General features: G+C 42.6%; 1 protein-coding gene across 2 annotated transcripts in view; it reads right to left on the bottom strand.

The window, feature by feature from the left end:
• LOC147012055 (cAMP-dependent protein kinase type I-alpha regulatory subunit-like) overlaps positions 1-14,068 on the bottom strand; it is a 59,374-nt gene that overhangs the window by 7,171 nt on the left and 38,135 nt on the right. For both annotated transcript variants that reach the window (XM_085858166.1, XM_085858165.1), the window contains exon 6: positions 628-786. In XM_085858166.1, coding sequence (XP_085714292.1) covers positions 628-786 — 159 coding nt within the window. The remainder of the gene's footprint in view (positions 1-627; positions 787-14,068) is intronic.

The following is a 14,068-nucleotide window of genomic DNA, read 5'->3' as shown; positions in this document are numbered from 1 at the left end:
TAGAATCTTCCCCAAAGTATTGCGAGACTTGTAATGCCGCTCCCTGTGTCTTTGTCTCTATACATTTTCGCTTTTTCTCTGCAAACACCAAAAAAAAATTCCGATTGCCATTAACTTCACCAAATGCAACACTCTTGCTGTTTATTTTTATTTTGGGAGGGAGGGGTTGAAGGGGGGGGAGATTCTTTTCCTGTTTGTTAAGTCCGTTGCTTCTTGTGTTCAACTGTGGTTGCACTGCTAGTTCGTTATGTCTGTCACCTCGCTCTTCCATGAGTCCAAACAATGTATAAAAAATAAATAAATAAATAAAAATCACCCTGGAAAAATAGCTTCAAATGCTACTGTTTATGGCATTGGTATGCAAGGCAAATGGGATGCAATAAAGAAAGATGGTAATACCAATTGTGAAGTCAAAAATGGAAATAAAAACAGTAAGCTGTTAATTGGCATGAGTCTGGCACATGTTTAACACCACAGGAAAGTAAAACATTTAATTCAATCAATAATTCAATGCGATTACTACTCAACAATCTGATGACAGCACAAGGAAGGTGGAGGGGAGAGGAACTCAGGGGGGGGGACGTTTTGGGGGCAGTGGGCAGTGGTGGGTGGAGCTAGCAGTCTTACCATGAGTATGCGTCGGTAGCTGTCACGGTCGATACCCCACAGTTTGAGATCAGTCTTGGCACGCACGGTGGCTGCACGTGGGGTGCCATAGATCAGAGCAAGCTCTCCAAAGCTCCCGCCCTCACCGATGCTTGTTACCCATTCATTGTTGACATACACCTGGGAAGAGCGCAAAACAAGTTATAACAAATGTTTTTTGACCAAAACAGCAAGTAAAAGAAAGAAAAACAAATATTGCTTTACAACGGTTAATGTCTGGAGTCACGTCCTGTGCGAATGTCTCCTCCATCCTTCACCAACCTCCTTTCATGTGTAAACGGTTCCCTTAAATTTTTTTTTTGTAAGGAAGTAATGACTAACGAGCACAGAATAAAGAAAAGCAACATTCACAGCAACTCAATTGGGAAGCAAAACTGACTGACTTCTATGTTTGGCACAAATCTTCACAAACAAGAAGCTTTCCAGCATGTTCCTTTCCCTAACCTAAGCCTGACCCTTCACACCCACAGTGGAACATCCCGAGGAGATGGAACAAGGCATTCATAAATCCAGTCACAGTGACATCACCGTGACAACCATCCCACTTCTGTCTTTTGAACTTTCAAAACTATTCAGCGGTTTATTTGTGGGTGGATGATGAACCTGGCAACGCCATCCGCAACAGGCTGGTCTCGAAACTTGACAGCAGACAGCTCATGAGACCGTGTGGGCCAAACAAAATGACAGCCATGTGGATTCACTGGTAGAAGGACGTACCAGATTTTGATGACGAGTCGCTACATTATTCATGAACAGGAAAAAACGAAATTAAATTTTAAAAAATAAAATAAAATCAAAAAATCACACAAAAGAAACTACCAATAAATGCAAGGACCTCCTTTTCTCATCCCAACCTCCTTTCCTTTCCATTTTCTTCTCCCCATCCATATTCACACCAGCTACCCAAGATTCCCTCCCCCTTTCTAGTCCCAACATGTGGCCATCAATGGAACCCTCTGCCTCTCACAGTGAAAGCTGGAGTTCCTCGGGGCAGTGTTTTGGGCCCACTCCACTTCCTCATCTATATTAATGACCTCTCCGATGGTCTGGAAAGCACTTCCTTTTTGCAGATGACTCTACGTTGTGTCATACAATACCCCCATTCCTCTGCTCAGCAGATGGCAGCTGCATACATCTCTGCTGATCTGGGAATGATTAGATCATGGTCTGATACTTGAACATGTCCTGCAAACCCAGAAAATCCCAGTCTAACACTTTCGTCTCAGAATGATCGTCAAGCAAACCCACATAATCTATTTCCTTGGTCATTCACTGGAAGAGGTTCAGTATCGAACATCTAAGCCTCAACATCAGCTATGACCTTTAATGGGCGAACCACATAGCAATGCTGGCCTCCAAAGCCAGCTGCAGACTGGGCATCCTCCGTTGATCCACGTTTTTCATTTAAAAATCAGAGCTACTCAGTCTACAAGGTCTTTGTCCATAGCTCAATGGAGTACTGCTCTCTGCTATGGGCTGGTGCTCCAGCATCACATCTATCTCTCCTGGATTCTTTGGAATCTAGAGCTGAAAATATTGGAATCTCCCATGATGAGGCTGAAACACAAAGTCCGTTGCTCTCACACAGACAGATGGGTGGTCTCTGTTTCCCACCGTATATCCTTCAAACAATGCTCCCTCAGTCAGCCGACCTTATCCAGCAACTCCAGGATGCACAAGTTCTTCCAGTATCCTCCTTCTGGCTAAACTTTAAAAATCCAGACTAACTGCCCACCTCAACTCCATTGTTCCTCACTTCTCCCATCAATGAAACTGCCTTCCAAAGGCTGTTCTGTCTCACTCGTCCCTCCAGAGATTCAAGTCGGCAGTGCACCACCATCACATGCCATCTGGCATTCTGACTTATGATCTTCAATACCCTATTAACCCTTCTGAACCCAACCCCTCTTGACTTGCCAATTTCAGTGCCCCTCCATCACCTACCCCCCCCCCCCCACAGCCAGTTGTACACAATTGTTGCCTCACCACCCCACTGTCAATTTCATCTTGCTCTTCAATGCGCATCGCTCTTGCCGGAAAACAAAATTCCCCGTGTGTATGTAATAGGAAGACAGCATTTGCTGATTTGCAGCCACAAAGTAAAATTCAGACACTCAACCTTCCATCCTGAAATTGAAAAACTAGTCAAATGATTCATTGCTTTTTGAACATTTCCCAATTACCTTTATCAATCCCAAGACAACATATATGGGGGAAAAGAAGACTTGTAAGAAAATCCTTCAAAATTAAACAGTATATGACAATGCAAAGTATACATTCATGGCCAAAAATATTGGCAACCTTGCACTTGTATTCAATATTTTGAACTTATACATTCAATATTTATATTTTGTACTTGTATTCAAATAATGCATGATTTCTTGCAGAAAATTGTTGAAATTAAGAAATATTTTGGTATCCACATATGTATTTCTTTGGTTTGCAGTGGAACAAAACCAAAAAAAGCTGAAAAATTCCTAAATCTTAGCTTATTCTACAGAGAAATCCTAAAATGGCCCAGATAATATTATTGACACCTTTTAGAAGTTTAGAAATAATTAGATTTCAAGCAGGTGATGCTCCTTTACTTTGGAATTGAACTCACCTGTGGTGAGCTGCAGGTGCCTGCAATATAAAAATCACTCATTCAACCAGTTTGAATAGAGAAAAGGAGTCAGTCTGCTCTTTTGTGTCACTGTGTGTACCGCTATGAGCACGGAGAAAAGAAAGAAAACCAGAGAATTGTCTGAGGTCAGACACAAGATTGTAGCCAAGCATGGAGAATCTCAAGACTACAAATCCATCTCCAGAGACCTTTATGTTCCAGTGTCCACCGTACGCAATGTTATCAGGAAGTTTAAGGCCCATGGCACTGTAGCCAACCTCCCTGGATGCAGCCGCAAGAGCTGTAAGAGAGAACTTGATTGAAGATTGCAGCGAAGGATTGGTCGAATTGTGGAGAAAGCACCGCAATCAACTGCCAAACAGATTCAAGCTGACCTTCAGACACAAGGTACGACAGTTTCAACTTGCACCATCCATCACCAACTCAATGAAAGGGGGTTCTATGGTAGGAGACCCAGGAGGACCCCACTGCTGAGAGAGAGATAAAAGAAAGCCCGACTGGAGTTTGCAAAAACATACCTGAACAAGCCAAAATCCTTCTGGGAGAAAGTCCTGTGGATAGATGAGACCAAATTGGAGCTTTTTTGGTAAAGCACATCATCTCTATGTTTACAGAAAACAAAATGAAGCCTTCAAAGAAAATAACTCCTTCCCTACAGTCAAACATGGAGGAGGTTCAGCGATGTTTTGGAGTTGCTGTGCTGCCTCTGGCACTGTGTGCCTTAAATGTGTGCATGGCATCATGAAATCAGGAGATTACCAAGGTATTTTGGAGTGCAATGTTCAACCCAGTGTCAGAAAGCTGGGTCTCCATCGAAGGTCATGGGTCTTGCAGCAGGACAATGACCCCAAGGACACTTCAAAAAGCACCCAGGAATGGTTCAAGACAAAACACTGGAATGTTCTGAAGTGGCCAGCAATGAGTCCAGATCTAAATCCCATTGAACACCTGTTGGGAGATCTGAAAACAGCAGTTGGGAGAAGACACACTACAAATCTGGGAGAACTGGAACAGTTTGAACAAGAAGAGTGTTTGGCCAAACTGCCAGTAGAGAGGTAGAGGAAGCTCATTCATGGCGATAGGAAGAGCTTGACTGCAGTTATTTTGTCCAAAGTCTGTGCTGCCAAATATTAAGTCAAGGGGTATCAATAATTTTATCAATGCCATTTATTTTTATTTTCTGATTTTAAAAGGATATACTGTATTAAGTTCTGAACCAAAAACGAAGGTTCTGTAATATGAGCAGTGAAATCAAGATTTGTGGAGACAAAATACTTTTGTCAATTTCAACTTATTTTTAGAGAAAATTGTGTTATTTGAAAAAAAGTGCAAGGGTGCCAATATTTTTGGCCATGACTGCAGCACAAACATGGTCTTTCAAATCACAAACAGACAGCTTTTACATATTTTACACTTTAAGCAAAATCAGATTTGACAATTCAAATGACTACTGGGCACCACACCAATATATTCAGCTCATGTACCTAGAAAGGGAGGATGGATTGAAGGTGCATTCGCCTATTGTAGAAGACTCCCCCTGACCACACCCATGCATCCCCTACCCCAAACCCAACAGTGGGATGTGAAGGGAAAGTGAGTAAGCGACACCGACAATGAAGCCTTGGACAAATGGGCGACAGTGGAGCCAAAGCAGATAAAGAAGAAAAAAAAAAAAAGAAAAAAAATTAAAAATAAAATGAAAACCCGGTGAGGCCCTCTTCCGTCACTTGTTGGGAGCCTGCGAGAACACAGATGCCAGAATACAAGTTCATGTTCTAAGGACGGCAGTGCCATTGTGATAATCTTCCTGTTGCCACAGCACCACAGCCCCCAGGACACCACACTGACATCAGACGGGAGAGGCTGAGGTCATGGCAGCTGTTTCTACCCGCCAGCAATGCAATTGCTACCACACACTCGTTCAACAAACAGGAACATGAGACTGGAAAAAAAAAGCAAACAAAAACACAAGGTTGGGGCAACCCCGGGATGAGTTAATGGTTTGGGTTATACATAGAGACGATGAGGTGGAGAGTTCAGGTCTTGGTAGAGAATTTACAAATCAAAATGTTTGGAGTGAACAACACATATGATGCACGTTCCTTCAAACATCATTTTTGTAGATAAGGATTTGGTATACGTTTTCTCTACAGTGATCCGAGGTTAATGGAGGCTTGTGGTGAGACTCGGGATAAATCACCACAAGTTATTAGATTTGAACCTGGGATCATAGCAGCATTTAAACAATGTGCTTAGATGGCAGCAGGCAGACCTGTTTTTTTTGTTTTTTTTTACCCTGCACATGTATCATGTCTATGATCGAGAAACTGATCAATTTCAATTAAATTTCATGCTTTGAACACTGCAGAACATTAACTGGACCACAAACCTGCAGTTTAGCAGTAGTTTCACTCTGATTGAGATGAGATTTCTTCCATTTTGCCAATTTCACACATGCGCACAGAGAAGCAAGGTAATTATTTTACTCTGTCTGCCTGTCTGGTGGTCGAACAAAATTGAAAATCATTCCAAACAGGAAGCTTAGATTTCTTTTGGTTTAAGGATGTCATAAAGGACACAAACAACTAACATAACATAAAATAAAGTGGTCTAAAAGAGACTGCATCAATTGTGGAAAACCACCAAATAAATGTTTTTTTTCCAAAGCCTTTAAAACTTGTTTTATTGAAATTTAATTATTTATTTGAACACTCCAGAACACAAATCGCCTTGTTTGCACTTCCAAAAACCTCGAGATTCGCAGTAGTTGGCTAAAGCTTTACGCCATCTCAACCAATCAAATTTTCCACGCGCTCTGAAGGTGGAGCTGGTATAAGGTTCAGCTTCAGCTTCTTATGGTTGCCATTGCAAATGTTATTCAAAGTTCACAAATAAAGCTAATGTAGATCATGCACGGAAATGCAAATCAAGAGTTGAAAAGACACTTCCCAGGTCCTTTATATCAAGACTATGCCTGGTGTTGGCTTAATGGTTAGGGGTGGCAGGCTTTGGATCCGAGGGTCCCGAGTTCAAGTCTCGCTCAGCTGTTGAATTAATACCAGGTGGGGTTAACTCTGCCTGTAATCCTTCTGAGGTTGGCAAAATGAGTGCCAGTGTGCTGGTATACTGTGTCGGAGTGGCGACCCCTCCAGGATTGTGCCCGATAACCAAGGAGACTGCTTAAGCAGCACCAACGCTCTGCACAGAGTATGGTCCCAATCTCCTGCTCCTATATCAAGACTGCACAGGGCAAGGTGTTCTATAAGCTCCTCAGTTTTTATTATATATTCTTTCCATATTTTGATGTCCAACTTAAAATGGAAATTACAACGTCATTTGACTTCCAGGGGTTTAATTTCAATTTACGAGCGGATATACTAGTCGGAGATGGGTGATAGGATGGAATGGGATTTGATAGGATGGGAGGGCCAAACAACAGCAACAACAATCCTGTGGCAAACAATAATAATTATTGGAAACAATCCCATGAGGGCTGGACTTGAAATGCTGTATACCAGAATGCGGTGATGTCACCCGGCATGGCGAATGCTTTGCGAAAGCCTGCTTAGGACTGGACGGAATGGAATACAATTCTCATCATTATAATGGTAGTGTGAACAGAGGAGACTCCAAAACCCTTGAGGAAGGGATGCACCAAAGGGAATAATGTTTCAATCATTAGAACTGCAACGATGATAACCACGAACTGAAATAAAATGTAAAAAGACATCAGGTACAACGATTTATTCAGGACACACACGTTCAATAACAAAAAAAAAAATCAATTTGAAAGGACAACACATCTCAGACAAAAAAAAAAGAAAGAAAAAAGTTATCAGCAGCATTGTGAGAAAGACAACAAATCAAACTACGAAGGCATTTGATAGAGCACATACCTCCACCAGGCTGAAACGTTTACGTTTTGTATCTCTCCCATAGGCTGGATCTGGATCCGGACCTGAACCAGAGTCGAATCGGCTTGTTCTTGTCACCTACCCAACTCATCCACAACGTTTTGAAATATCGTGCGATATATCGTTTTGGGACCCATCACTAACTAAAAAATTCTCGTATCTGGATTCGGATCTTCACCAAAATTGAATCACTTTGTCATCACACCCAACCTGTCCACAACTTTTTGAGATATCCTGCTGACAGACAGACAGTGACAGGGGTGAAAACACCACATTTGTCCACAGTTGGTGGCGAAGGTCACAAATGCGAACCAATTGTGGCTCACACAAACACAACGAACATTCAGCAGAAGAAATGAAGACTTAAAATATGGATAAAGGGAGTAGGCAAGTGGCCTTGCTTTTAAAAATCACTTCCTGCACAGGCATTCTCAACGTGAAAAGCCGTACAAGTATTTTATGTTTTCTTCACGGATGGTATCAGCACAAGTCATCCATCAGATGGAAATCTACAAGGCTGGGCGAAGCAATATGCGTAGGCAAGCAACGGTTATTTTTTGTTTCTTCATGGACAAGCAACCTTTCCTGCGCTTAAAATAAAGACTGATTCAACACTGGGTGGTGCTTCTGCTGCTAAAACAACAACAAAAAATCCTTGTCCATGAGATTTGTGCTTAAGATTTGACAACAGCTGTTCCAGTGAAAGCTGAAATTGAAAACAAAAAGTTTGACTCGAAAATAACTGTAATAAATATACTAATTTAAGTTGAAGGTCGAAAGAGTACTTTGAAAGACGACTGAATGTGGAGACAAGAGACGACATCCTGAAACGGAGGAACCCACGAAGGAGGTGAGAAAAGCACTCAACAAAATGAAAAGAAGGATCACCTGTGGACCATCTGAAGTTGGACGAGTTAGTGAAGGTGCGAGGAACTGAAGGAGTGAAACGGATGGTTGAGCTCATGCCAAATGATTGGAGGAGCATAATAATACAAATTTTCAAACAGAAAGGGGACATCTTAGACTGTGGAAATCACAGAGGGATCAAATTGATGGAGCATGCCATGAAGGCACTGGAGAAGATTGGAGACTTTCCTCTGCACTGTTTTCCCTCTGCTCCAACCAGTTCATCTGACCACATGCTTGTTAAAGCGGTCATCTTTCTGGCCATTATTAGAGAACCACCTCAGCACCATCAAGTCTGGCATTTCACTCAGGCCGACTGGCAGGGACTTCAAGCAGCCATCAAACTTCTAGACTGGTCTCCTATTTCTATTTTCTCCGACATCAACTCATCCTGGGAATTTTTTCAAAGAAATTTTCTCTCTCCCTCTCTCTCATGCACAGATTTATTCCATCTTATCTTTAGTTATCATACCCTTCCTCCTGCTGATGGTACACCAAATCTTGTGTGAGAGGCAGTTGTCTTGAAACAACTTGCCTTCACCTCATGGAAGGCAAATCCAACTGAAGGCAATCTCAGTTCCTCCCACAAAGCTCGGTACAAGTGTGTGTCTACCTTCAGGAGAGCGAGAAAACAACATCTTTCTAATCTCAAGTCTGAACTCTCAAACCTGTCTTCCTCCTCCAAATCCTGGTGGCATCTAGTTAACTCCGTTTCTGGTGTATGTTCCCCCTCCATTACCTCAAATGGCTGCACATCTGACACTGCACGTGAAAAGGCTGAATGCCTAAACTCGGTATTTGCATCTAAATCTTGTGTCCCAAACCCATCACTTTCTGGACCCACCTTACCCAATCGTACCCAACTGCACCCGTGGACTCTGCGTCCTTTTCTCCAGACAAGGTGGAGAGCTTGTTGTCAAACCTTGACTCAGATTCTGCAACCGGTCCAGACGGCATCAGCCCACGTGTCCTAAAAACCTGCTCTGCTACTCTTGCTCACCCTCTCTCTGTTCTATTCACCCTCTCATTTCCTCAAGGTCATCCGCTTGTAAATCAGCAAACATTACCGCCCTGCAGAAAAAAGGAGCAAAAACAGATCCCTGCAACTACAGACCAATCAGCCTTCTCCCAATCATCACGAAGGTTATGGAATCCATCATCGCTACAGACATTAAATCCTTCCTCTTCTTCAATGGCTTGATTTCCGATGAATTTGCATTCAGACAAGGTCACTCTACCCTGGATATGCTGCTTCTGCTCTCCCAACAATGGATGGAGATTCTCAATTCCAGACGTGAGATCAGAGCAATCTTCCTAGACACATCGCATGCTTTCAATATGCTGGCACCCTGCCCTGCTCACCAAACTCTCTTCATATGGTATCCAAGGCAATCTCCACTCATGGCTCGCGGACTTCCTCTGTCGCAGTCAATGTGTGCCTTATAATTGAGTTGTCTGAAGCCCTCTTCCTGTCCAGGCTGGAGTTCCTCAAGGCAGTGTTATGGCCCTGTTCATTTCTGGTTTTTATCAATGATCTCTCCGACTGGAAAATCCTCTATCTCTTTGCTAATGACTCCACACTCTGCTGTACTATGTCATCCCTCAGAATGGCAAGCAGCAGCTTCTTTGCTCACTGCAGATCTGGGTAAAATCATAAACTGGTCCAACACGTGGAACATGTCTTTCAATCCTGAGACATCTCACACTCTCACAATGTCTCTCCGAAAGGACCGTCTGGAAACCACCCCCTCCACTTTCTCAACAATCCGCTGGAAGAAGTCCTTTCATTCAAGCTTCTGGGTCTATCTGCCATGATCTTTCCTGGGTATAAAAAAAGCTTTCATCTGCAGCCTGTTGGAGTTCCACTCTCCCCTCTGGGTGGTGTTCCCGCCTCACACCTTTCTCGGCTTCACGCTGTGGAAGCCAAGGCTTTTAAGATCATGGGTATCTCCCCCGATGAAGCAGAGTCTTTGGGTCCCTCACTCTCTCGCAAGAGGGAAGTTGGTGGTCTCTGTCTTCTGCAGTCTCCTCTCCGGCCTTACCCCCCACTGTCTGTGATGTCCCCCCAATATTTCCGCAGGGCGCTCAAGGTCTACCAGCAACCCCCTTCTGGTGGAACTACCAAAATCATGAATCACTGCTCACCTTCATTCTTTCATTCTCTTCCCCCCCCCCATCTCTGGAACAAAATCCCATACCTTCTTCAATCCCACTCTTCCCTCCAGGTCTTCAAAACAGCTGTCCACCACCATCTCTTATCTTCCCCCATCCAAAACCATGATATTTTTGACCCCCAATTAATCCACTCCAAACCCACCTCCTTCAAATTCCCTGATTTCCTTCCTAAAAGTCCCTGTAGAGTCCATCTTGTTTACCCTGTGTACCCCACCCTATCCCTCTCTCTTCCACAGATACCCTAATGTCTCTTCCCCACAGTTTTGTGCTTCCCTCTCATCTCCTACTCCATTTGTTTTACGTTCTGTGTGTTAGCTCTTACATGAGCCTTGACATTGTATGCAAAAATATATTTTTTTAAAAGACCTAAGGTTAAGGGGGATTGTGAAGATGGATGGGATGAATTATGAATCCATGCAAGAAAGGGGAACAGTGGATTGGATTTTCATCATGAGACAGATTCAGGAAAAGATGCTGGAAGGAAATAAGAAGCTGTACTGGATATTCATATATCTCGAGAAGGCATATGATAGGATTACAAGAGAAGTGGCGTATTGGTGTTTGAAGCCAGAGAAGATCGTTAGTATCATGATGGAGATGTTTGCAGGAGCCAACACTATGGTGAGGACAATGAATGGGGACTCGCAATATTTTAGAGTGGAGGATGGGTCTATACCAGGGTTCTTCTGCACCAAGTCCCTTCCTTTTAGTAACAGTGACGCACATGTTGAGTGACAACATAAAAGATAGAAAACCGTGGGAGCTCCTGTTCACAGACAACTTAGTCATAACAGCAGAGCCAAAGGAAGAGTTGGGGAGAAGAGTGCTGGAATGGCGAGAGATGAGAGGTAAGGATTTAAGGTGAATGCTGGATAGACAAAGGTAATGATGTGTGGTAAGACAGGTGAAGAGTGTCAAGATGGTAGATAAACAGAGGCCTGCAAAAGTATTCAACACCTAACAATAATGCCACATTTAGGTGAACTAGTACACCCACTCCTACAGGAACAGCAGGAAGGGTCCTGTTAAGATCCTCTGGGGTTTGTAGATTACATTAGATCTCGGGTCATGCCTCAAGAATGTTGGGGGTGTGTTCAATTACCAAGTTTCTTGGAGAGCGCTCGTTAAGTGGCGAAACATTCAAGCAAGCACTCCATTCAAAACCGTTGATAAGGAACGGCTCGCTTGGCAAGAGCCAAGCTGTTTGTTCACTGAACACACCCCATGTTTCCTGCCTTTCAGTTGAGTGTAAAACGGCAGTAGCAACTGTTAAAAAAGTAAGCATATGTGTTTGTGGTTTATAATTTTTTTTTTACAAAACGGAAAAACAAGTTATGGTATTTAGACATGTTAGCAAGGCGTTTGTTCAAGGATGACAAAATCCCTGGGGTGGGGGGGGGGAGGGTGTATTATTCACATCAATATAGTTTTGTAACAACGTTAATATTATGCTATTATAATCAGTGTTATTATTTTATTACTTGAAGTGGCCTTGGAAAAACACCACGATTAGCCATCTTAACACAAATATACACCTCAACACGGATTTCACCCAAGGAGAAACACCCCCTTGGGGAGGGGGGCAAATGAAGTCGCTACAACCTCCATCGTGTGACCCTTAGTTCTTCTGTTGAGTTTGGTTGAGATTGGATAAGTAATGAATGAATGCATCGCAGTCAATAAAAGTGAGAGACAAGACAGCCAGCCAGACACTAACTTGTGCATTTTAATACGATTACACATTATGTAAAAAAATGATTTTTCCAAATCAACTTTCATCGATGGACTGAAATCTTGAAGTCTCGCCATAAATGTTCATTTGGGTTCAAGTCAGGACTTTGACTGGGCCACTCAAGGACATTTATTTTCTTATTCAGCCACTTCAGTGTGGCTTGAGCTTTGTACTTCAGATCATTGTCCTGCTGAAATGTGAATCTCCTACCCAGTTTCAGACTCATGGCAACTCAAGCAAGTTTTCAAGGATTCTCCTGTACTTTGCACCATCCATTTTACCTTCTATCCTGACAAACTTGCTCGGCCGTGCTGATAAAAACAAGCCCCATGACAGGATGCTGCCACCACCATGCTTAGCAGTAGGGATGATGTTGACTGGGTGATGTGCAGTGTTAGGCTTGTGTCAGACACAACACTTTGAATTTAGACCAATGGCTTCTTTCTTGACCAATGACTTTTAGACCAAAGATGTTTTCAGTAATGGCTTCTTTCTTGGACCTGTCCATGGAAGTCAGCTTTGTGAAGGCAACAGGATATTGTTGACTGATGAACACTGAACCCCATCTCAGACATAAAGCCTCAGATATCTTTGAAAATCAAGGTTGGATTTACAGTGACATCACAAACTAGTTTCTTGCTGGCCCAGCTGCTGAGTTTTGGTGGGCGATCTGATCTGGGTGTAGTCTGTGTGGTATGATACCTCTTCCACTTCTTAATGATGGATTTCTCCGTACTCAAAGGGATGAGTGACTTTGAAATAATCTTATAACCCTCTCCTGAACGGTGCTTCTCCACCACTTTATGTCTGACTTCGTGAGAAAGCTCCTTGGTCTTCATGTTTTCCTTGTTGGTTGACGATGTGTGTTGCACCTTAAAACTCCTTAGATAAGTGGGAGAGTTTCATTTTTAAGTTAAACCACTGATTACATACAGGTGAAACTTATTATACTCATTTTGTAACCTTTCAAACAAATAATTTGCTCCTGAAGTGATTTTGGGTTAATTATGGAAAGGGTTTGAATACTTATGCAACTGAGAATCATCTGATTTTCTCTGTTAATCTAACTTATTCACATTTTATCTGTATTCCTCAGCTTTATCACTTTGGACTAGTTTGTGAAGACTATATATTAAGTTTTATTTGAAAGCAGCATGAAATATGCTTAGGTGGTATCAAAATGTGAAAACTTTGGAGGGGGGGGGGGTTGAATACTTATGCAACTGAGAATCATCTGATTTTCTCTGTTAATCTAACTTATTCACATTTTATCTGTATTCCTCAGCTTTATCACTTTGGACTAGTTTGTGAAGACTATATATTAAGTTTTATTTGAAAGCAGCATGAAATATGCTTAGGTGGTATCAAAATGTGAAAACTTTGGAGGGGGGGGTTGAATACTTTTTCAGACCACTGTAAGGGGTGGAGAGCTGACAAGTGAAGAAATTCAAATACTTTGGTTGAACACCAAAGGAAGGAGGAGGTTGTGAAGCGGAAATCCAGGAGTGAAGGTAGAATGGGGAAAATGGAAGGAGGTTGGTGGAGTCGTCTGTGGTGGAAGGACACCGAGAAAATTGAAGGTTAAAATATCCGAGAAAATGATAAGACCGATTATAATGTATGGAAACATGGGCTTTGAGAAAAGGGGAAAGAGGAGTCGCTGGAGAGGACACAGATAATAATGCTTCAGTGGATTCTCAGAGTATTACTGAGAGAGCGGTTGAGGAACGAGGAGATAAGCAAGAGAGCTGGAGTTTTAAGTTTCACAGAAAGGATAAGAGAAGCTAGGTTGTGGTGGTTTGGACACGAGGAAAAAGGATGAGGAACCAATGAAGAAAGCATAGAATGAACCAATTGGAGGGAAAAAAAATCAGGGCGACAGATTATGGTGGAGTGGGAGTCGTGGAAAGAGATTTGAAGAGCACGGGATTGATAGAGGAATATGCGGAGGACAGAGGGGAACGGAGAAGGCGGATCTGAGTGACAACCCCGAACTGTTGGGATTAAAGTGCAGAGAAGAATACGAGTTCAAGAACCACTTCAATAAAA

The sequence above is a fragment of the Eptatretus burgeri genome, chromosome 15 (assembly GCF_056783735.1).
Source record: "Eptatretus burgeri isolate ZD-2024b chromosome 15, Ebu_testis_v1, whole genome shotgun sequence".
NCBI lineage: Eukaryota > Metazoa > Chordata > Myxini > Myxiniformes > Myxinidae > Eptatretus > Eptatretus burgeri.
This window is presented reverse-complemented; position numbering and strand designations above follow the sequence as displayed.